This window comes from Terrapene carolina, unplaced genomic scaffold (genome assembly GCF_002925995.2).
Source record: "Terrapene carolina triunguis isolate 2854851 unplaced genomic scaffold, T_m_triunguis-2.0 Scaffold111, whole genome shotgun sequence".
In the NCBI taxonomy this organism is placed as follows: Eukaryota; Metazoa; Chordata; order Testudines; family Emydidae; genus Terrapene; species Terrapene triunguis.
Window position 1 is genome coordinate 19,968,900 of NW_020664462.1, and position 23,695 is coordinate 19,992,594.

General features: G+C 39.6%; 1 protein-coding gene across 1 annotated transcript in view; it reads right to left on the reverse strand.

The window, feature by feature from the left end:
- Positions 1–23,695, reverse strand: part of LARP4B (La ribonucleoprotein domain family member 4B) — a 110,113-nt gene that overhangs the window by 39,807 nt on the left and 46,611 nt on the right. Inside the window, exons 2-5 of the mRNA XM_026651999.2 lie at positions 22,218–22,352; positions 4,646–8,197; positions 1,238–1,385; positions 815–985 (exon numbers count right to left, since the gene is read on the reverse strand). Coding sequence (XP_026507784.1) covers positions 815–985; positions 1,238–1,385; positions 4,646–8,197; positions 22,218–22,298 — 3,952 coding nt within the window. The 5' untranslated portion in view covers positions 22,299–22,352. The remainder of the gene's footprint in view (positions 1–814; positions 986–1,237; positions 1,386–4,645; positions 8,198–22,217; positions 22,353–23,695) is intronic.

A 23,695-nucleotide genomic window follows, 5' to 3' on the forward strand; every position in this document is an offset into this window, starting at 1 on the left:
CTATCTTGATTATCACTTCAAAAGTTTTTTTTCCTCTTACTTAATTGGCCTCTCAGAGTTGGTAAGACAACTCCCACCTGTTCATGCTCTCTGTATGTGTGTGTGTAGAGATATATATCTATATATCCTCAATATATGTTCCACTCTATATGCATCCGAAGAAGTGGGCTGTAGCCCACGAAAGCTTATGCTCTAATAAATTTGTTAGTCTCTAAGGTGCCACAAGTACTCCTGTTCTTTTTATGTTTATATTAGCATGTTAATTTTTAAGGGAAACCTACTGTACTTTGACAGAATTTAGATTTTGAAAACACTCTGTAAGATGTTTAGTTTGACGAGCAAGAGTGATTATTTCCTGTGATGTTTGTATATAGTACAGTAGAATCTCAGATTTATGAACACCAGAGTTATGAACTGACCACACACCCTCATTTGGAACCGGAAGTATGCAATCACGCAGCAGCGGAGACAAAAAAAGCAACTACAGTACAGTACTGTGTTAAACGTGAACTACTGAACAAATAAAGGGAAAGTTAAAAGAAAGGATGACAAGGCAATTGTTTGTGCTTGTTTTATTTAAATTAAGATGGTTAAAAGCAGCATTCTTCTTCTGTATAGTGAAGTTTCAAAGCTGTATTAAGTCAATGTTCAGATGTAAACTTTTGAAAGAACTACCATAATGTTTTGTTCAGAGTTACGAACAACCTCCATTCCCGAGGTATTTGCAACTCTGAGATTCTACTGTATATGTTCATTATTCATATACAAGATGAAGAGTTTACAATTAATTTCTATCGAAGCATAAGAAAGTTGCTTTTCCTACCTGTCTGGGTGGTTTCATGTATCGATTCATACTCTGAATTATCTAGAGCCAAAGGGTTCATCTCTCTTTGGTCCGACCCTGGAACTGTTAGCGTTGGCTCTTGCAGTTCTGTTAACACTGCATTTTGCTGCTTTTTGTCACCATCACCATTGGCATCCAGTCCTGTAGCAAGGATTACAAGAAAATGTCTGAAGTGGATTTTTCATTAAGGAGGTCTAAACTTTCATTTGCAATAACTGATTTATATAAATAAACCTCAGTAAAGAATTGTATTCTGGAAGAAATCTGAGAATACCCTTGTTTTCTTAATCATTTTCATGTTTATGTCTTACATTAGAAAATTTGTGACATTACTTGGAAGTTCTGGACTGGGTTTACTTCAGCCAGAACGGAAGCTTTTTAAACTATTCATACCTTCTTTGCAGGAATCTGGAGGATGGTCAGGTATTTCTTCCCAGGTTTTGTTCACGCTACCATCAGTGGCACCACTAGCTTCCAAATGTAACATATGATTCCCCCATACCTTTGCATTAGGATTTAACTCAGAAACCTTGGTTGACTCCTACAAAAGAAATTTTGGATTATGTACTTTGTAGATGAGTCACATTTATATATGTGACATAAAAGAAACCTGACATATAATGCTAGAGGGCATCCCAAGTTTCTTCAACACATGATCGCATTGAGGAAAAAGGAGAAACAGTAATAGAACTACTGGTGCAAGGACGACACCATTGTGTAGAACTTAACATTTCTGCAGGCTACAAAGACTAATGTTTGTAGCTTCCATGGATCTGTCATCTGTAAGTTTGTCAGTAAGCAATGGAAAAGATGTATTAACAAATATTTATGTTACATCTCTACTTCAATAGATTTGTTCCCTGCCTGTTCCTGTGAAAGAGAACAGAGGAGAAAAATAGCACCATATGAAGTATGTATGACAAAACGTGGGTAATACCATTTGGCAAGAAGGCGGCCAAAAAGGTGGTAGTAAAACATGATAATTCGGCATGTTCCTTTAGCACCACCTATACAAGCAAACTGAATTGATGCTGCTGACAGCATATGCCCCCTCCCTTAACCAGCATTGGAAACAGTTAGTATAAATAGGATAGGACAACACTGTTTCCAGAATCATCATAGAAATCACTAAAATGGCAATAGTGCTGAAGACAATTTTGTTCTATTTACACTCCCAATTCATCCATTTTTACAACCAGAAGGTCAATACTAGTTTAAAAGGGTGATGAGTGTGTGTGGCAGGTAATACACTTCTAAATGCTGCTGAATTCAGGCATGCTGTGTTATTTATTGTCCAGCTTTTCCAAAAAACAAATATTATGGCACTATACTGCTGAATGATCACAGAGCCAGCTAATGTCAGCACATTGCACTTCAATGTAGACAGGGCACTCCAAGCATTTTCCATTATGGCACATCTTATTTCATCATCTTTCAAGCACAAAAAAGTTAAGAATTTTCCATTTTCTGAAGACTACTCACATTTTTCCAATTGGTTTACTTGCTATTTGACACCAACTACTAGACTTAAGTTCACAAAATTCAGTTTAACAGTTTCAACTTTTAGTTGATTAACAAAGTATTATAGATGGTATACAGTGAACAGTTTATATTCTGAGCTGCCTGCAACCCAAACATTGCAGCATTGTGCTAGTACACCCTTCCCCCCAAAGGGTAAACAGATGTGAAGAAATTAAACCACTGTTTTCCTCTGGCTTGCAACATTTAAAAAGGCAAAGAAAGTGGTAGAGTAAGTATTTTTAGTTAACCTAAAACAGATTTGCAAAATCCCATTTGCCTGCTTGCACAGGAAGCTTTCCCAAGTGATTATGACCAATGCCATCAGCTTCCATTTTTAAAACAAAGTAAATTCCCAGCCCTTATGATTGCAAAGGGACTTAAAAACGTGAATCAGGTGCTGGTGCTGAAATTGCTGGGCAAGGTAAGAGCAGCTGCTACTGATCCACCTACAGGCCCAGTGTAACTCCATTTGCTTTGCTAGCAAACCAAAGCAGAGTTGGAGAAGCAGCTGCAAGTCAAGTTTGTTCTTTTCTCTCCCCCAGTTGGCCAAGACTTAACGCAGAGCATTCCTATTTAGCTCCACTGCAGCCTCTTCCTTCCCCCCTCACTTCCACGATGCCCTCCTCAAAGGTGAGCAGAAGATACCCAAGTTCCTAATCCCTTTCCAGGAAGGAACTAAAGATTTCAGGAGCTCCACATGTCTCCTCCCTAAATAAAGGAGGGGGCAAAGCAGAACCCTCATGCCTCAGGAACAGCAGAAGTGGAGCAGCAAGGAAAGGGAGAGACATTTGCCATCAGGGAGGACTTGAGGCCTACCCAGGTTGGGTGCGATCAGCGGCAACTCCAGGCACAAGCACTCCAAGCGCGTGCCTGGGGTGGCAAGCCGCAGGGGGCGCCCTGTCGGTCCCTGCGAGGGCGGCAGTCAGGCAGCCTTCGGCGGCTTGCCTGTGGGAGGTCTGCTGGTCCCATGGATTTGGCGGCGGGTATGCTGAATCCGCGGGACCGGCAGATCTCCTGCAGGCATGCCGCCGAATGCAGCCTGCCTGCCGTGCTTGGGGCAGCAAAAAAGCTAGAGCCGCCCCTGGGTGTGATGTTGCTGCCATTGCCACCAAGGAACTCATTATAATTTAACAGATTTGGTAGGAGAGGAAGGTGATGAATTTTAGGGTTGGGTTTGATGGAAGAGAAAAGTGATTAAATGAGGGGTGTGGAGAACTGATGAGCTGAAGTGAGTGATGGAATGGTGGGAATGATTCATGCTACAAGAGATTTAGGTGGGGAGGATGGGGTAAATTAGCAAGATTGATGCATAGCACATGTGTCTAGCCCCATCACTATTGTACCTCTGTCAATTTCTCCATGTATTTAGCCTCAACACCTCTGGAAGAGAAGTGCTATTATCACATTTTGCAGATAGGAAACAGACAGAGACTAAGGTGCAGAGTTTTTACATGTATTTAGGTGTTGTGCCACTCAGCACTGCAATGCCTAACTACCTTTTCAAGTATGGGTCTAAGTGACCTCCCCAAGTTCATATAGCAAGTCTGTGGCAGAGCAGGAAACTGAACTCTAATTTCCCATGTCCTAGCCTAGTGCCCTTACCCACTGTACCATCCTTCCTCGTGAGAAGGAGTACTTGGTGTGAAGTGTGCAGGCACAAGATTTACTTGGTTCTAAAAATCTAATTAATATTGACATACATGAGGCATTCCCACTGAAATAAATGGACGCCTTGCAGGGCTGATCTGAACTACTCTGAAAAAGTTTGATTTAAGATTTAAAACGTCCTGTAAGTGATGCAGGCTCTCACCAGTTTTTAATGTACTTGATGTAGAATACATTAGAATAGAAAATGTCATTTTATTTTGTGTTTATAAATATAGCTCTTAGATACCACACTGAAGGGGACTACTGACAATCTTCAGATAGCTTTCCTTACTTGTGATGAACAAATGTAGCAAGATCTCATTTATACAGCAATTCTCAATTCTGGAAATTCACACACTTTGGCAAGGATTAAACTTCTAAACAGCAAAAATACAGCATTGATTTAGATTTGACAATGTTCAGTAACATTTTTGGACTATATCAGCATGACGTAAACTTCATTTTATCGAGCCAAAACTGATCAATATGCTTTTTGAAAGAGTATATGAAACTTGTGCTGTTTAGTCAAATCATAAATTGGACTTAGATTTACTCCAACTCCCAATTTCAACAGCCATATTTTAAAGTCTAATATACTGTAAATGATCAAATCATGCTTATAAAAATACTTACAAATTCTTCATCTTGCCATCCCCAAATATCACCATTTTTTGCTACTAGTAACTGATAAGGATCTCTTTCTACAGCAAATGAAGAAACTGTCAAATCTTGAGGCTGGTTCTGGAAATTCTCATTAGTTATGTGTTGTCTGTCATTCTCCGTAACTGTATTAGAAGTAGCAGTATTCCATAAATAGCCCATCAGATATTCACTATTACCACTAAAAATGGTGTCAGAAAAAATCTGATTTGTTAAATCAGCATTATCAGTCTGCAGAGTTAAGAACTGTGAACCCATTCCATCTTGGGAATTTTGTGTATCTAGTTTACAGGTATTTTCTGATTCATTCAAAATATCTTCCATCAGATCTAAAACACACCTCTCATTGCCTTGCTGAAGTTCTCTAGCACCAACTGGGACATTAGATAATTCATATGAAGGAGTAGCAGCATATCTATCTACCTGCCCTGGGTCAGTAAAAACCCCACAAAAATCTTTATCAGTTGAGTTCAGATCACAAGTTTCAGTCTGTTCGTGATTTGCAGTGGAAATAGTTTTCAAACTTTTCATCTCAGCATCTAGAATACAACTGCTGTTTTCAGATTCAGTGTTCTTTGTTCCCAACCACTTTATATTCTCACTGGTTTGTGCTTCTGCATGGTCAGTTGATGTATTAGGAACATCAACATTTTCTTCTTTTGACGGATTGAGACACAGATTTTCTTCACCCCTTTGAAATTCTGGTTCCTGTAGATCTGAAAGACATTTTTCATAAGTTTCTGAAAGTTCTTCAGCTGAAGGTTCAGTAGGCCTTTTAATGTAAACTGATTCTAATTCTGTATCGTCACAGTTACCTATCACATCACACTTTCTCACTTGTTTCTGAAGAACATCTGAATAGGATCTTTGACTTGATGGAGACAGACAGCTCGGAGATCCAAATATATGATTACTAGCTCTTTCATGATTTCTGAAGCTGTTCCCCATTTTTAATCTATCATCTGTATAGTCTTCCAAAGTTACAGGTCTATCATGCATAACTGAGAAAACATTCTGATTGTGCATTAAGTCTCTATTGAGACTTAGTGTATTACTGTCACGATCAAAAATGGTAACTTCAGAATCTGGCTCACTATTTTCTGTTTCATTATTAACAGTCTCCCGTTGATGCATTTCTAGTTTTGGCTGTTTTACCATTTCTACACCACCACCTGTTAATCTGGCAGGGTCAGTCCCAGCACTCAATTCATTTTCCATTGCATGGAATGAACATTTATCCCATAGTTCATCTTGTTTATAATTCAAGTCCATTTTATTCACATTTGAATATGCCAGCAAAGATACAGAGGAAATACTGTTTTTGTTAAATGAACTGGAATAGTCATATAATTTACCTTTATTTTCTGGCAGTGCTGGTGAAAGCTGACATTCTAGACAGTTTTCCTTTCGGATTATTGCATGTGTACTTATGTTATGTGGTTTGCAAGATGCTAAAGTATGATTTCTTACCCTTAATGAAGTCCTCAGACAACCAGTTTCCACACGAATGTTATCTGCTTGATATGAGGGAGTTTGCCCAATGATGCTCACATGATTGTCATCTTCCATGGTATTAGGACTTAAAACATTTGACATTTTTGTTTCAGTGCTGCCTTTCATATCAGTTTGAAAATCTAACACACTCTTCAATTTTGAGGGCACTTCAATCATGTTTGCAACCAAAGCATTTTCCAAGTTACACAAAATTTCATCTGCGTATTTCTCTTCATCTTCCAGGAGCTGTTCCAATTTACTGTCACGTTCACAAGTAGTAAAAGGCGCCTCTTTTCTAAATTCACAGTACATTGTCTGAAATTTGTTTGTTTTCTCACTAGAATTTAGCTGACTTTCTGGCTTTAGTAGGGAATCCTCTTGGCTAAGGTTTTCGAGATCTTGTTTCACTGAAAAGGAATCACTGTCTATTTTGTGACATTCTAAGTGGAAACATAAGTTACCTATAGTATCATCTAACTTTTGTTTAGTATTTGCTTCCTTTTCAGTTTTCAGTAAATGTTCACTTAAATGAAATGGTGTGGTCTCAGTGTTACAATTTCTCTCAGTCTTTCCTGAATTATATTCTTTAGCATTTAAAGCCAATAAGAGGTCAGAAGTGGAGCTGTCAACACGTTTCACACTTTTTGAATAAGAATATTCTTCTCCGAGAGCATTCACAAATTTTACAGACTCATTGTTTCTATTAATTGATTCATTCAAACTGACATTACTATCTAGTGTATCCAATCCTTGAATTCTATTTTCAGGAAACTCATCATATACTAGTGCTCTTAAACCATCTGTTGCTATAGTGTCCATATTTAGCTTATATGTCTGACAGCTGCTATCCAGTAAGTCGTTATAAGATGATTGGACATCCATATGACCATACTCCTTTGTTTCATTTTTTTGCAGGATTGACCTATGCTCTTCTTCACCTACAGAGGGTTCTTTCTGTGTATTAAACTCTGCTTCTACTTGTGCTGACTGCAGGATTGGAAATTCTTTCCTAGTGTCTAGAGGGCATACCACATTGCACATTCCTTCAACTGTAACAGCTGAATTATCTACGTCTGCTGCAATCGCTCCATGCTCAGTAGCTGGCATCTCTTCATCCATTTTCAGATCTTCAGCATCTACAATACAAATACTATAAAACTCCTCTCGTCTATGTTGTCTATGGTCTATATCAATATAGGTAAAAGCTGGAACTGCTGTTTGTCTGCATGATGTATCTGAAATCTTTCTATGGCTGTCACGACTGTTGTCTTGAACATTCTCCATTATTTCATTCTGTGTTCGCGAATATTCACATTTAACTGGGTAATATTCCAGATAACTCATATTTACCAAAGTTTCTTCCTGTGAGCCTTGGTCTAGAGCCACCGGTTTCCATGAAGAAGAAATACAATCCAATGAACATGGCTCTCTGGCTAGAATATATTTATTTCCATTATGACTATTACATTGAGAGATTTCTGTATTGTTCACACACTGAGTATTCCTATTGGTATTTTCAATTATTCTTTCACTGCCATCCCAGTCTTCCTTTTCTTTACTCTTTTCCAAATTTTCATATCTTTTAAAGACCTTTAGGATATGACTAAATGAAAGAAAAAAGTTAAAAGGTCTGTTATACTTTCTTTTAGTGACTTGCTCACTGTCAGTGTTCTCCACACTTCTGTATGAAGGATACTTTGTTTTTCTACCCCAGAACCCACGTTTAGGATTTGACTCCATGCAATTATCGGTATGAATGCACTCAATACTGACTAAAGCAGCTGTCCCATTAGCTGTCTTTTCTGCTGCGTGCAGCTCCTTACTTTCCACAGTTTCTAAAATTGAAGGTAAAGTTTTACTTATCCTGTTTTCTGGTGCCTCCTCTTCCACCGATTTTTGTAACAGGCCAGTTTTTTCATTATTTTTGCTGGTAGTTAGTTCTTTACTGAAGCAGCAACCCATGTTTAAAGAAGTTGTACTACAGGAGAGCTCACATTGCAAATCGCCTTCTTGCACATCTAAACTAACTTTCTACTGCTTCTGAAAAGACAAGCCAACACCCAGATGCCAAAAATAGTACAGGGAGCTCATATGCCATTGCCACTCAAAGTCCAAATCCCAGTTACAGAGCAATGTTTTAATGTTTCATTATATGCACTGTAATATCTAGTCAAAGAGTTTTCTTAACCAAAACATAAAATGTTAGCCAAATCTGCTAAGACCTGTGAGCATTGAATTGTTACATTTCTTGAGATTTCCTTAAACTAGTATCACCAGATAGCAAGCGTGAAAAATCGGGACAGGGGGTGGGAGGTAATAGGAGCCCATATTAAAAAAGCCCCAAATATCAGGACTGTCCCTATGAAATCGGGACATCTGGTCACCCTACCTTAAACCAAACTATTTTAACTATGTCTTTACCAAAGTGCAAGCATGCCCTAAACTGGTTTTCCTTCAAGTTGCAGATGACGACCATCAATATTTGTACAAGAGTATCTAAAAGCAGAGCTACATGTAAGTTTGATTCAAATTAAAGAAAAAAACAGAAAAAGTATTACTGAAGCTGTTGTGCACATTACTATATTCCAAAAGTGTTTCTATAAAGGTGAATATATACTAAGTTACTACTTTTTAGAAAAGCGAATTAAAGGTCACAACTCTTGTAATCAAGAGTCATAAGCTATCCAAATTCCTCTCCTCCAAACCATTTTTTTAAAAATTAATATATCCATACAAAACAATCGCTTGTCCAGAAGTAGATATAAATATAGTAGTTACTCAGGCAACTTGTTATTCCCCCTTGTACAACTCCAATACATCTGACGCGCTTGCAGGTTTAAAGGGAAATAGATTTAATGAACCAATACCACAGCATGCTTCACTGTTATTGTAGTTCACTCTAAGTGCTCTACTAAATGCATTAATTTTCTAAAACAGAAAGCCCTGCAACGTATCTAGATATCTGTTCTAGTCTTATCTACATAATTTTTACTTCCATTCTTCAGGGCTTTCAAATTCTGACCAAGCTTAGTTGTCCTCATCATAAAGCAAAATTGCCTCTGTCACCACACCACTGTAATTTAAAGGAGTAGGTTTATTTAATTTTAAATGGTCTCTTGCTTTCCCTTCTTGGACTTCACTTTACTCTTCTTTCCTATGAGAGAATTTTTCCTGCACTGTTTTCAGTGCCTATTTCCTGTTCTCCCGCCACCCCCCTTTACCTACATGGTAGTTCTACCTCCTCCTCCATTTGTCTATGCCATTTTTGTCAAAAATCTCGCTTGCTCACTCATTCTACTTATCTTTTCTATTTTACCCCAACAATAATTCCCCTACTTCCCATCCACAACTAGGCGTTCTTCCATCTGCTGATTCTCCCATTTATCCTTTCCATAAGGCTCGACACATTTACCAGGACTAAGTGTTCCGGGTCTAATTGTCCAGGAATAATGAACAGAACCAACCTCCCATCATCAGGGCTTGGCTTACAACCAAAATACTCTTGGTACAGCCTAGGGAACCCCTATCTTTTATAGCTTTTGGCTAGTATGGGAGACTAATGTGAAACGTGCCTCCACTGTTACCACAAAAATTCCTCTGGATACTGAAAGGAACAGTGTGTTCCTCTCATCCACTTCATAAATTCCAAGGTTCTCCAAAAGTGGTAGTGAGAGTCTAACCAAGTTACCCATCTCCCAGCATCTTTTCAGTTTTACTTGGAAAACAGACAGTGTCTTATTCTGCTGTTGCTCAGACCTTTCCCAAGAAGCATCAGCATGAAAGTCACCTATTCAGAAGTTTCATTGCCACCTAGGAGATTGTAAGTCAAGTCTTGTCAATTCAACTGCTGCAATTAACATTTATTCTGCTGCTGCGTAACAAGTTCTGAACAGCAGCACAGGTGATGGTCCCATGCCTGCAGACTCAGGAAGATGACCCTGTATTATTTCACACTTAGTTCAGGTTTAAAAGATTCTCTGTGCAACCAGAGAGTCTGGAACCTGAGCGCTATCAATCAAATCAATAAATAAAGCAAAGAATACATGCTGCTTAAGTTGACGACACTTGTCTAGGAAAGATTCTTACTTGTCTTGGGCAAACAGTTTTCAAGTTCTGAAAGAAGTTTCCAAAATTGTATTAAATACACAATCCTTCAGCTTCAGTTTAAACAAGGCCACAATCACATTTCTCTCAGATTACTCAGCTATCTCTACCTTGTCTATTCCCAATTTTATACAGCTCAGTTTTGTTTTTGTTTTTTTTTTTAATTCTTTATAACTTCCCCACCTTACTATTGCCTGAGCTATTTCTTTATCTTTGTGGCAAAGAAGATTATAAGTTTTTCCAGTCTATTTAGTGTACTATGGGGTACAAAGTTGTACAAGTCTTCCAGGTGTTCCATTAGATCTTTGTGCAAATACCTCGCTATTAATTTCTGCTCTATTTTTCATTGAATTTAATGTGTGCCAAACAAGGAGTATAAAATAAATTAATGGAGATATCCTATCTCCTAGAACTGGAAGGGACCTTGAAAGGTCATCAAGTCCAGCCCCCTGCCGTCACTAGCAGGACCAAGTACTGATTTTGCCCCAGATCCCTAAGTGCCCCCCTCAAAGATTGAACTCAACCCTGGGTTTAGCAGGCCAATGCTCAAACCACTGAGCTATCCCTCCCCCCAAGTAAACTTTTGGAAAGACTGTCAGTATGGAGAATTACCTATAATCCTTTTATTTTGGATAAATGTTTTCTACCAGATTCCCACTACTGAGCCTGCACTTCCAGACTGTGACTAACAAGAAAGCTTTAATCTTCGGAACTCTAAAGAGAAGATGGCTCACCAGTGAGATACACTTTATCAGCAGTGGCCAGCATAAGACCTACAAACACCTGGAGACATGGACTGTTTTCAAGAAAAAGACAATACAAAAAAGTAAAAACAAGTCCCATCGCCAAAAACTAAACATTTCAATCCCTTTATAATATGCTATTTATTAGTAACAAATTTACAAGGAAAAACTGCAACATGCAGGTTTCAAATGTAGGAAACATGAACATACCAGTGCCATAACAGTAAAGGAGCAGGGGTTAGATTTAACCACACTATCTAGAGACATCCTATACATGAGAAAGTGGAAAAGGTACAAGAGGATATCAGCACAAATCTTAATTACCCCAAGGTAAGTAGTAACCTTTCCAAGGATATTTCACATGAGCCATCTTGCATAAAGTATATCTCAGTTATGTCATTCATATCATAAGCATATTTTCATACAGAATATGGAATGTCGTCACAGACATGTTAATGAAATGTGAAGAGAAAGCTTGCTACAACAGAGCAAAGTACCATTAAAACTAGAGTTTGCCTACTGATCTGAAAGTTTTCATTTAGTGCTCTCACAGGCAAGCAATTCTACTATTTACATTAACAGGAAAACAAAATGGGAAATTCTGTGGCCAAGAAGTAACTTGCTGTGGCTTTACCATACTATTTTCCTTATATATGTTCTGGGACGGGGAGGAAGGAAAAAAAAAAAAAAAAAAAAAAATTTAAGGCCTCATTGAGATGCTTACTGGGAGAACCAGGGTGGATAAAAATTAATGATTTAAAAAAAAAAAAACGGATTTTATTTAAATCTGATTTTTTTGATTTCTGATTTTTTCCTCTAAAAGCATTTTAACTAAAGATAGTTTTAATTAAGATATATTATAGCTCAAAGATCTCTCATCATGGAATAGGGATTATACATTCTATAGTATGAGACAATATAGTCATGTAATTTTTAAGCAAAGTTTTGTAAATGAGTTCCAATAGTTCATGGATAAAGGACCCGATCTTATGGGGTCCCACCGGCTTCTGTATCGATTATTTAGGTTCTTCTATCTACCCAATGGGACTCAGTGCTCAGTCTAGAAGATACCATCAGAGATGCTTAGTTTTGCATTTCTCAAACTGTGGATTTGTGTCTCCAGAGGTAACATGCTTGTTAACAGCAAAAAATGTTTTTAAATAAATAAATAATATATAGAGGTGAGAAATACAATAGAGTTGAGGACTGCTGTCTCTGCAAATTTGTGTTCACAGAGTTAATCCCTTACCTCTCTCTAAAAATGCAAAGTTTCAAAAAATTAAATGAATAGAAGATGGTTGGGGGCAGAATAGATCTGGACAAGGAGAAGAAGTTTGGAGATAAATGTGGGAAGCGAGGGACATATGCTTGTTTTGTTAAAATATTATATGTTTGCTGTTGAAGAAAAAATCCAGAATACATAACATTGTTGTTTTAGTTAAATAAAACAATTTAAATGTCTGTCTGGTGATGTTCTCCTCCTAATACAGCATGGCAAGAAAATCCTCCAAATATTTATAATTAACCTGTTGAATTGGAGATAGTTCACCTCCCAATGACTTCATAAATATTTGCTTCAATTACCTTTGGTAAATGAAATAACTAAACAATCATTCATTTTCTGATATAGCTGTAAAACTAAATCGGAAAAGTTTTCAAAATAAATAGCTGTTTAAAAACGTATAGCATGTACCTTCTAAAAATGAAACCTACATCTATCTCTGAGTTGTAAAGAATATGTATTAAGGTTATAGCAACCCACAAGAATGCACTTTTATGTAGAAAACCATGATTAAATCAAGTCTCCCTGACTAGTGATTTAAATCAAATCCACCCTGTGGAGAACACTAATAAGCAAATAACCCATGCTATATTTGCAACCACCACCACCTTCTGATACACTGAATTTTCGCAAACCAATAAAGCTGACGTACTTTGACCAGGTTGTACCCCTCCATCATGGTTTGCACTTTGAAATCAATAGGATTTGTGCTCTTAAGTCACTCAGGTGCTTTTATTAAAAAGCAAAGGAGCCTACATTTAGCCTCCTATTTTTGAAAGTTTTGGTCTGTGTATACAAGAGAGAGTTCACAATATCTGTGCTACGGTTTTGAAAAAATCTAAGTACATTTGCATTGCCAGTGAAGCAATTTTGTTTCAAAGTGACAACATTTTTAATACCATTAAGAAAAATTTAATAAATTCAGCTTTAGTTCCTGCAAACACTTAGGCATGGGCATTCCCACTGAAGTGAATGGGATTAACAATGTGAGAAGACTCAAGTATCTACTTAGTGTTTGCAGGAACAGAGTTTATTTTCTGCCTACACCACACAAATAAGGTAACGTCACTACTTGAACAAAAACAAAACAGAACCAGCATTATAAATTTAGTGCATTATAAATTTAAAGTTACATTAGCTCAAGAATATTAGGTTTACAAAGCCTCAACCTGATTTAAGTAATTGATATTTTTAAAGAGTGATTTAAACCATGATTTAAAAAAACTGTAGCCTTTAAAATGACTTCACTATTTCAAGGGCAATAGTTTGCTAGTGACCTCAACCATCAAGGTGGCGGGGGAAGAAAAGACAGGCACCATCATCAGACGGGGACAGGTGAGCAAAGCCCACAGGTAAGTGGGGAACGTGGGGAACATGGAGACCTGGGAGATGGGTCGGAAACAAGAGGGAGTGTGGGCTATAATGGCAGACAGAAAGGAGGGTCAGGGCAAAACTGGGAGGCAAGATCGAACCAGTATCTTAGATGCCTATATACAAATGCGAGAAGTATGGGTAATAACTGTATGCGAGAAGTCTGTTGGTCCGGCCCAGTAGCTGCTCATAACAAACCTTTGCTGAGGACGACTCAGACACTTCTATCCATCAGAGTGATGCCAGAAATGGAGGTTTTGGCTATACCTGATTCTAGACTAGAGGTCAGCCTTTGAAACAAGTCAGTGAGGCCTTATCAGTCGAGGAACGGTCTGATGAACAACTGTTCCGCAAGGTCTTTTCCCTCATGCATTGTCCTTCTCCAATCTTCCTAATGTCTCTTCTCCAATCTATTCACCCTACCTTTTTCTGGGAATCTTGTAATAATTACTATTTAGTGTCATCTAGATGGACAAATATGGTAGGACAGGTCACCTGGGGCAACCAGACCATGAATAACCCGGAAAAGGAACCCACAAGGGTTTACAATAAAATAGCCGTATCTCCTAGTATTACCAAATCAACTGCTTTAATTGCACTTTGAAAGAAACCAGTGCAGTTCATGGAGCACTGCTAATGTGCTCACACTGCCCCAACCCCGTTAATTAGGTTGGATATGATTCACCATCAGGTGAGGCTTCTGAGTGGTCTTCAAAAGGTAGACCCAAGAACAGTATACCACTCAAATCCAACCTGAAGATGAGCAAGGCATGAATGACTGGAAAGGTCCACACTGAGGAAATGCAACCTCAGTTAAGCTCAAGTGTAAATGAAAAGGCAGTAGAGCCACCACTGCATCGCAGGAGCACATGGGAGGGTCTGGAAGTAGACCCTGAATCTTCAGTAAGGGATGAACCTGCTGCACCAATAGATGCAACAGTTGCAATCCCAGTCTATTCCTCAAGTTGCCTTCACTTGGTAACAAGGACCTCCATTCATCTCAAGTTAAGCTTCCATCAGCATGTTCTAAAACTGGTCCTTGTCTCAGCCAGCTGCTATGAAAGCAAGTTCTTTGCAATTTCCAACTGCTTGTTTGTCAGATTCTTTGACATTCCACGTATGAACCAGGTACACCCACTTAACTCTGGCGGACAGGGACGTATTATCTGAGCAGTAGATGAACCAGACAAACTGTGCCCAAGTTAAGGATCTTCTCTACAGTGAGCAACAGAATAATCAAATTAGGAATGGTAAAATGTATTGTCATAGGGCTGCTATTAGAACATCTGAAAAAAAAACAAAACAAAAAAATACCCCACTATCGAAAGCAGCCTCTTTTGTGGTTGAAGAATGAAATGACTTACGAGATGAAAATTCAATTCACAGTTGTCTCAGCTTGTGAGATCTTGGGCAAGTCACTTTCTCTTACTGTGCCTCAGTTCCTCATCTATAAAATGGGGATAATATGGCCCAAGTACGATGACAGATAGAAACAATACAAAACCATAAAAGTGACATCGAGAACTGATAGTAATTTAGTACTAGAGGAACAAAGAAAACTTTGGGACTGGACAGTAAGGATCCCAGAAGATAATCACTTGACTCCACCACTGCAATTTTATTACTTTTTAATGAGGGTATATTGAGGTTTTAAAAACAAATTATTTTAGATATGGGAGTTTCTCAAAGCTGCTGACATTAAAGATGGCAAATGTTCAGTCTAGTTCAGTTTTCTGCCAAAGTAGGATTGTTTCTTACAGCCAATTTGCATGTGCTTTGTCTAGTTTTAATAGTATCCAACAATGGGGTTTCCAAGCTATTTCAGAGAGCCTAACACAGTAAGTAGTTTGATTGGTCATTAAATGTTGTATGGTGTCCATTCACTGAGGTTTCCTAGATACAAGATTGAAGAAATCCCTCTGCCTCACTTAGAGCTTGTCTACATGGGAGTTTTAAAGTGGATCAAACCAAGTTAATCCTGTTTGAAAATGGATGTATACATGATTCATTCCATTGCTGCACACAAACTCCCCATTTGCCATAAACTCTGGAGTCCTCTTGCCAAGTGGACTAGGATTCCTGCAAAATTAAATTAGTGCAGTCTGTTGTTCACGTGCATGCATCTGCCTCCATGCTTCCAAAGGCTATCCCACAGTGCTCTGCAGGTTGCCCATTACTGACTTGTCTGTTCACATGTGTGTCATCCTCCTGCTATGGTGTCAAGTTCCCAGGATAATCCCTTCTCCCTTTAAAGCTGGAGCAGAGACAAAATATTCTCATTTGCTCCTGGATCCCTGTATCATTATTCTTGGAGCCATACGGAGACCCTGGATCTCCATCACCATCTGGAGAAAAGTATTGGCACAGGACGCTCTTGTGGCTGGCCACTAGAATAAAGACCTTTTGGACCCAAGACTGGGACAAGGAGAAATGCAGGAAAAAGAGCAAGCATTTTAAGAGGACGTACACTGAAATGAGGGACAATGATAATCTGGCAGAGGACATGTGATCTGCCCATTTTATGATGAACTGGACAGGATCCTACACAATTATTGCACAACTCATCCACGACATCATGTGGAACCTGCTCTCCCCACCACTACAGATGACCAGCAAGACTCACTGGAGGATGACTGGGAGGATGCTGGAGAAGAGCTGATTCCTGAGAGAGTCAAGATCTTTTTGGGACCCCGAACCCTAATGCTATCCAGCTGGAAAGCCAGCAGCAGTCAGCAGAGGCTCAGTCCCTGCTAGAAAGCCATGCTGCAACCAAAGAGTCAAATTCCCTGAAGGGAATTTCAGCATGTAAGTACCTATCTTTACAATTTATTATTGTTGTGCTATATAATGCCTTCTGTCTTCTGGGTGGGTGAGATTCTGTGGCTGGTGTTGTGCAGGAGGTCAGACTAGATGATCATAATGGTCCCTTATGACCATAAAGTCTATGATTTTATTCTGGGTGCCTCACGGCCACAGCCATTTTAGACAGATGTGAGCCAGAAGCTAGCCCCTGCCTCACTCTGTCCATCAGCTGACCTGTTGGCCTCCCCATATGCGTTTCCAAAATGGCAGCTGCTCCGCCCAGGTGACTGTCCTCTATCTCTTGCAAGCCACAGCTATCAACAACCTTTAGGATTGTGGCACACAGGCCATTTGTCCATCTTCGTTTCTCCTTCCCTCATCTGTCCTACCTAGAAAATGCCACCCATTCACCAGCCCAAAATGTCGTCTGGCTGCATGGTGCAGCCACAGCCTCTACCCCACCCCCAGAGCACATTTGATCAATGAGAACAATTTATTGCAAAATGCAACTATTTTTTGAGACCGTGGTTACAGGAAAATAAATTTGGTTATTGTTCAGAGTTTACATAAGGAATAAATGGACATTGCATGCCCAGAAAAAGGTACAAACAGTACTGTTCCCTAATGAGGTTTCAATGTCCTGTAACATACACAGTCCACTGACAATCACAGCAGGACCCTATCTGCACCCGCTCCATGTTTGCAAGGGAGATAACACAGAATTTAAGACTGAGGAATTATTCGATTTTAGTTTGCACACTGTAGGGAATAGCTGCATGCCCATCTGTCCCCAGTATAGCAAACCCATTCTCCCCTCCCCTCCCAGTATAGCTCTCAAGCCTTTTCCTCTCCTGCAGTACTTCTGAAGTGACCCACTCTGGTGAATAACTTCACAGAATCTCCCGCTGGTCTGGCCTTTCCTTTAAGTAATACTCTTCTCTGCTTCCTAGTCACCTGCCTCAGTGCAACATCACTGAGAGTGAGGACAGCCTAATGGGGATCCACAGGGGATTACTCTCTGCTCGGCCTCTAATGCATCCCCAATCCCTCCAACACCAGAGGGCTTAAAACAAAACTGCAAAACCAAAATGGGAACAGAATTCCAACTCAACCCAACCCACTCCACCAACCTACTAAAAGCACAGCAGCCAACATATAGCATACAGAAATCCTAGTGCACGCAGCACCTCCTCACACGCAGGCCACTTACCATCTCCGAGGTTCCCCAAGACGGCAAGTATCTTAAGGAGGTAAAGTCACATACGCATAATAAATGAAAATGCTACCATGGCCAGTCTGAAATATGAACAATAAGTGACTAGATGTCCCCTCCCCACTTCCAATACTCCCACAACCACAGCACCTGCAACAGCCAGACCATCAAGAACAGGGCCTCTAGCTACTGTTGAGGGGCTGGCCAACCCAAAAGGAGCAAAAAAGGAAGATTCGGGACAAAATGTTTGGCGAACTCATGGCAGAGTCCCAAACGAAGACCACACTGGCTGATAGGTGGAGGCTGTACATGAGGACTCAGAGGAAGAAAGCCAGCTCTCCCAGGAGATTGTGGCAATGATCAAGGAAAGCATCACAGTGGCTAAGAAGAGCACTGAAAAAGACAGAAATACAGAGAGGCAATGCACGAACACAGTCCTGAGACAGAATGCTCTCCTACAAAACATGCTCCTGCTAGGCCGCAATACTGGCTACTGGCACCAGCAGCAATTCCTCCATGCCATATCCATGTAGTACTTGGAGAGGCCACTTCCCTCTCAGGTCCAACATCTGCCCACCAGGAACACCGGCTCCAGAAGTCCAGAACTCTGGAGCCCTGGCACCAGAACAACTGAGTACAAGAGGCAAGACCTATGCACACTAACTAAGCTCCTTCCCCCTGCAAACTTGTTATATTTGCTCTGTTTACACTGTTGCACTTTTAGTTTGGTTCACATTGACCAACAAAAAGCAAACCTTTAAATAAAACAGTGTTTTGGAAAATGTATTTTCAAATAAAAAAGGTATTTATTATTATTTAAAGTTTTTGGCTTTGTTACTGTTTCATAATAAAAATTGTTTAAGATCCATTTTGGTCCATTCTCACTCATCACTAATGTAACACAAAATTCTTTAAATAAAGCTAAAATAACTCAAAGTTTTACAGAAGTGTATAGGCAATATCCAACCTCCACCAGCCTTAAACTGCACTGCTCAAAACCTATCCCAGTTTGCCCCCCATGGATTAGCAGTGGGATACACAGACACACATTCAACCAGGAGATTCAAAATATGAGCAACAGGCATCCCTAAAAGTATTCTCCTTTGTGTTAATATTCTCTACAGGATGCCTTGCTGGCTGCTCGAACTGCTAAGCAAGTCTCTGCACCTCAGTTCCACCCATTGATAAGGCTTACCCCCCTTGGTCTCACAAATATCATGCAGAAGACAACTATAATAATTGACTCTTTCTGCTGCATCCAAATGATTCCATAAGCAGCACGATCTGCCTTTCAAAACAGCCAAATGCACTCAGTTACCTTCCTGCAACTACTCAGTTAACATGTTCCTTCCTTCTGCTTGGTGGTAAGGTGCATGAAGTCCAAAGCCGAATGTGTGGCTCTGTGCACTGTAATACAGCCCAGTCAGCCTCTGCATACTCTCACTTGCCACCACAGCAGCATAGTGCATTTCTGGGTCTATGCTAGCAGAAAGCAAAACGGCAAAAAAGCTCATCCAAAAAGGAAGCACGACATGAAACACCAAGAACATGGGGTTTTAAAAATCTGAATCCTCTAACTTCCACTTCGCATCCCACAATTCACAGTGAAAACTATCCCATAATATACACTGCTCAGCCACACAGCAAAGGACCACGGGATGTTCCACCCCCCACATCCCCTTGAGAATGATACTCCATCAGTTTGCAGCAAACTACCAATGTGTGTTCACACCATGTTGAAATTGAAAACAGAACAAGCATATTGGGTGCATATTATTGGTGGCACTTGCATACTGTGAGTTACCAAAAGTGCAGCTAAAAAGTTGCATTAAACCATTCATGTAGACATACCCTTAGCCATTGTCTACACAGCCAGATTTTTAGGTAGGGACGTGGAGGCAGTAGGGGCAAAGGGGTCCTAACAAAAAAAATTAGTCTTAATTTGCTTACTACTAGGCGGACCACTAGCTGCTCAAACTATGGAATGGCTAAATGTGTGTTGTAAGTTTTGATCTTACTATGTTCGCAGAGGAAGACTGACACATTTTATTGAGAAAGATTAATCCTTTACAAAAATTAAAAAAACAACCCCCCCCCCCCCAAAACCCACACTTCTGTGGGTTCATTCAAGGCTCCAGACTAATACCTAAGGAGTTACATTTGCCGAGGTCTATATCTATTCCAGAAACCTCGGCAACAGACATTCTGTGAAGGGGTGGCTGAACTGGCAGAAAGCAGACAGCCTAACCTTCATTCGAGGTGCACTGCCAGGATGGCTAGGGAATACGATTCAACGCATTCCAATACGCTCCTGGCAGAAGGGCTCTTGTGCTCTCAGGGTTTCTGGTAGGGCCTCCACAAGCAGTAACACGTTTTGCTGAATACCCCCAGTGCACAGAGGTCCAGAGAAGTAATCTGCACATTTCTGCACCAGTTTACAGAAATATAGCCTTATAACCTTTAAAAAGGTAATTCAAATATATTGGGAAAAACAGTGCTTTCTTGTTAATCATGTTTTAGCCAGGGCCTCAGCTGGAATTAGATTAAAAATTAGATAACCTATTTCTTTGTATGTTTCTTGAATTCTACTGAAGAGACAAGTTTTGCTCATGAATCTACAGCCACATTCCCAGATTTTGTACAGGAACATCAAATAATTACTAATAAAATATTCAGACATTTTGTATGAGAGGGAACATATGGCTTTTAAAGAAACCCCTTCAGAAGCATAGGTCAATATACTAAGTCACTGACAGGTGCTCTACACGAGCAGTATCCTAAGAACCATGATACTGGTATAGTTCATGAAAAGCTTGAAAAATAATGACACTTTATAGGGAGAAAAGCTGAAAACTAGAGACCATGCTTATCCTTCAGGTCTAATGCTATGGATAACATTTCAAGTCTTCCAAACTCATGTTAACTGTCTGCCTTCAGTGGCTCCTTTACTAGAGAGTTTAGACATTAGATGAAATCGGTTTTCTCTAAAGTTACTGAAGATGGTTAATCCCATTTCTAAAACAGATATGGAAGAGCAGACATTTGAGATTTGGCTCTAAATCTGCATCTAGCATTACGCGTTTTAATTAAGGACATTTTACTTATTTTAGAAGAACTAGCATTAGACAAAAAGCATAGTGAGTGGCTTCTCTGTGAGTGGGAAACTAATGCAAATAAGCTGACACCCTTTTCTTTAGAACAACTGATATACCTATTAGGTCCAGATGTAGCACTGAAAATTACTGGTATTTTGACTGTTCCCTAGAGTCAGATATTCTGAAGAGAGAGAACTTTAGCATGGAACAAAAACTCTGCACATCTGAAATAATGCCACTCTGAATTTGGCTCAACATATTCCTGTCTGATTTTAAAGAGAAGAGAAACATCCATATTTGAGTTTGAGGCAGAACCGAATTGAGGCAGGGAAGTCACTCAACTAAAAACAAAAACAAAACAAAACAAAAAAACAAGGTCCCCAACCTCCACTTATGCCCATGTTTTAGGACAACCTGGAGAATACATGTGTTTAATTAGTGGAAGTGAGAAAAGCAGAGTACACTAGTTTAAAGTGGCCTAGTGATCTGTTTGTTATACAGAAGGGGAGGGGGAAGAGCAGCTGCTGCTGGAGCCTGGAGGAGCACTCTGGGACAGCTCAGTCGAGAGAGGTATTGATGGCTCCCTGCTCCTGCCCCAAGTGCAGCTCCCCCTCCCCCATCCTACCCCACTCACCCCCCACCCAGTCCCAAAGGCAATATTTTCCTTAAAGCATTATTACATTTTAGTCTCAAATCATTTAAGTACCGTTTATGCAAGAAGTTAAATTTTCCATTTGTTAATAAAAAAATTCAAACCCAAATGTGTAAGTTATTTGGAACATTTGCTACTATCACTAAGTCTGTACACAAGTTGCATTTACCATGCATTTTGCCAAAAGCCACAAGAACCCCATAATGCAATTTATTAGATCCTGCACAGCAACATGTATTTTGTGCCGTCTGCCAGAGTGTTTTGACTATGCAAAATTCATTACATGGGATGCAAATTCCCATTTTACACAAGTTATCAACACTTTTAATCTAAAGATATCCATGCCAAGATTTATTCCCGTAAAATCTCTCCTCATGTGTAGGTTCTAGCACTCTCTATTGACTAACTTGAGGGTTAGTAGCTTTTTTTTTTTTTAATATAAACAAATAAAATTAAACACCTCTCCAATTGGCTTTAGCATACTAGTAAGTGCATAACATGTTAACTAAAGGCACATACTACTTCAAGACCGAGAAATATCTTTGTACTATGAAGGTGAATTTCCAGGAGTTGTGGAAATGCAGCCACCTAGCCAGCTATTTCTCAGGAGTTTTGGTGGTGGTGCCATGTACTGCCCATATCTTGTATTAGAGAGTGTTCTGGGATACAATTTGTATTAAAGACTACCAAACAAAAGTGCGTATTTGTTTAATATACAAAACAAAGACTACATTAGATAGTTTGAGGTAACTAAGTGAAATGTTTGGGTTTTTTTACTATAATACTTACTAGATGAGAACTGTCTTTAACTTCTTGTACTTGCTGCACCTGCGGTTCAGCCACAACTTTAGTGTCCTGATCAGAAGTCATGAGCTGTCTGCTTTTTGGCTCCTCAGAGAGAACTTTACTGGCCACCTTGGTAAGCTGCAAACAAAAAGATACATGTGTTATAAAAGTGACTTAAAATAGTTCAAGAATTCATAAGCAATTTTGTTTTGTAGAACAATGGCAAAAGGAACAGCTACAACTGTTTCTACTGTAGGTTTTCCAGTGGAAAACAGATATAAGCACAATTTACATTGATCCACCTTGAGACACGTTCAGGTTGGTTTCCAACAATGCAGCACCTCTTTTTGCCACCACTGCAGCTAATTATTCCCCCATTTGATTAAAGATTCCAAGTTTCAGTACAAATGGATTTTCAGGCTCCCAAGTGTTCTAACATTTCATCTTAACAATTTTTAAAAGATGTCACATCACAATTGCTTTTCTACGTTAGCAGGGCTTATTAAGTCACTCTATTTGATCATGCTTGAAGGTTACTTTATCCAACCAGATGGGCAGAAAGCGGATGGGGGTGAAAATCTGCAGGACATGGATGGCTTCAAATTTTACAGCTATTAAACTACCTCTTAGTAAACAGTTGGTGTTTCATAAAAAAAGATAAAGTCATTGTATACATCACATTTTTTAAAAAAAGGACTGGAATGTAAATGAGAGTTTTTTGGGTGGAGGGGCAGAACCTCATCTGGAATACTGTGTACAATTCTGGTCTCCCATGTGTAAGAAAGATGAATTCAAACTGGAACAAGTGCAGAGAAGGGCTACCTAGGATGTTCAGAGAAATGGAAAACTTACCTCCTGGAGAGGAGGCTCAAAGAGCTTGGCTAGTTTAGCCTAACCAAGAAGGCTGAGGGGAGATACGATTGCTCTCTATAAATAGACCGAAGAGATAAATACCAGGGAGGGAGAGGAGTTATTTAAGTGAAGCACCAATGTTGGCACAAGAACAAATGGACATAAAATGGCCATCAACAAGTTTAGGCTTGAAATTAGACAAAGGTTTCTAACCATCAGAGGAGTGAAGCTCTGGACCAGCCTTCCAAGGGGATCAGTGGGGGTAAAAAACCTAATTGGCTTCAAGCCAGAGCTTGGTAAATTTATGGATGGAATGGGATGATGAGACTGCCTACAATGGTATGTAGCCGATCTGCGACTGCTAGTAGCAAATATTCTCAATGGCCAGAGATAGGACACTAGATGGGGAGGGCTCCCAGATACTACAGAGAATTCTTTCCCATGTGTCTGGCTGATGGGTCTTGTGCACGTGCTCAGGGTCTAACTGACTGCCGTATTTGGAGTTGGGAAGGAATTTCCCCCCAGGTCAGACTGGCACAGACTGGGGGTTTTCGCCTCTCTTTCACAGCATTGGGTACAGGTCACTTGCAGGTTTAAAAGTAGTGTAAATGGTGGATTTTCTGTAACTT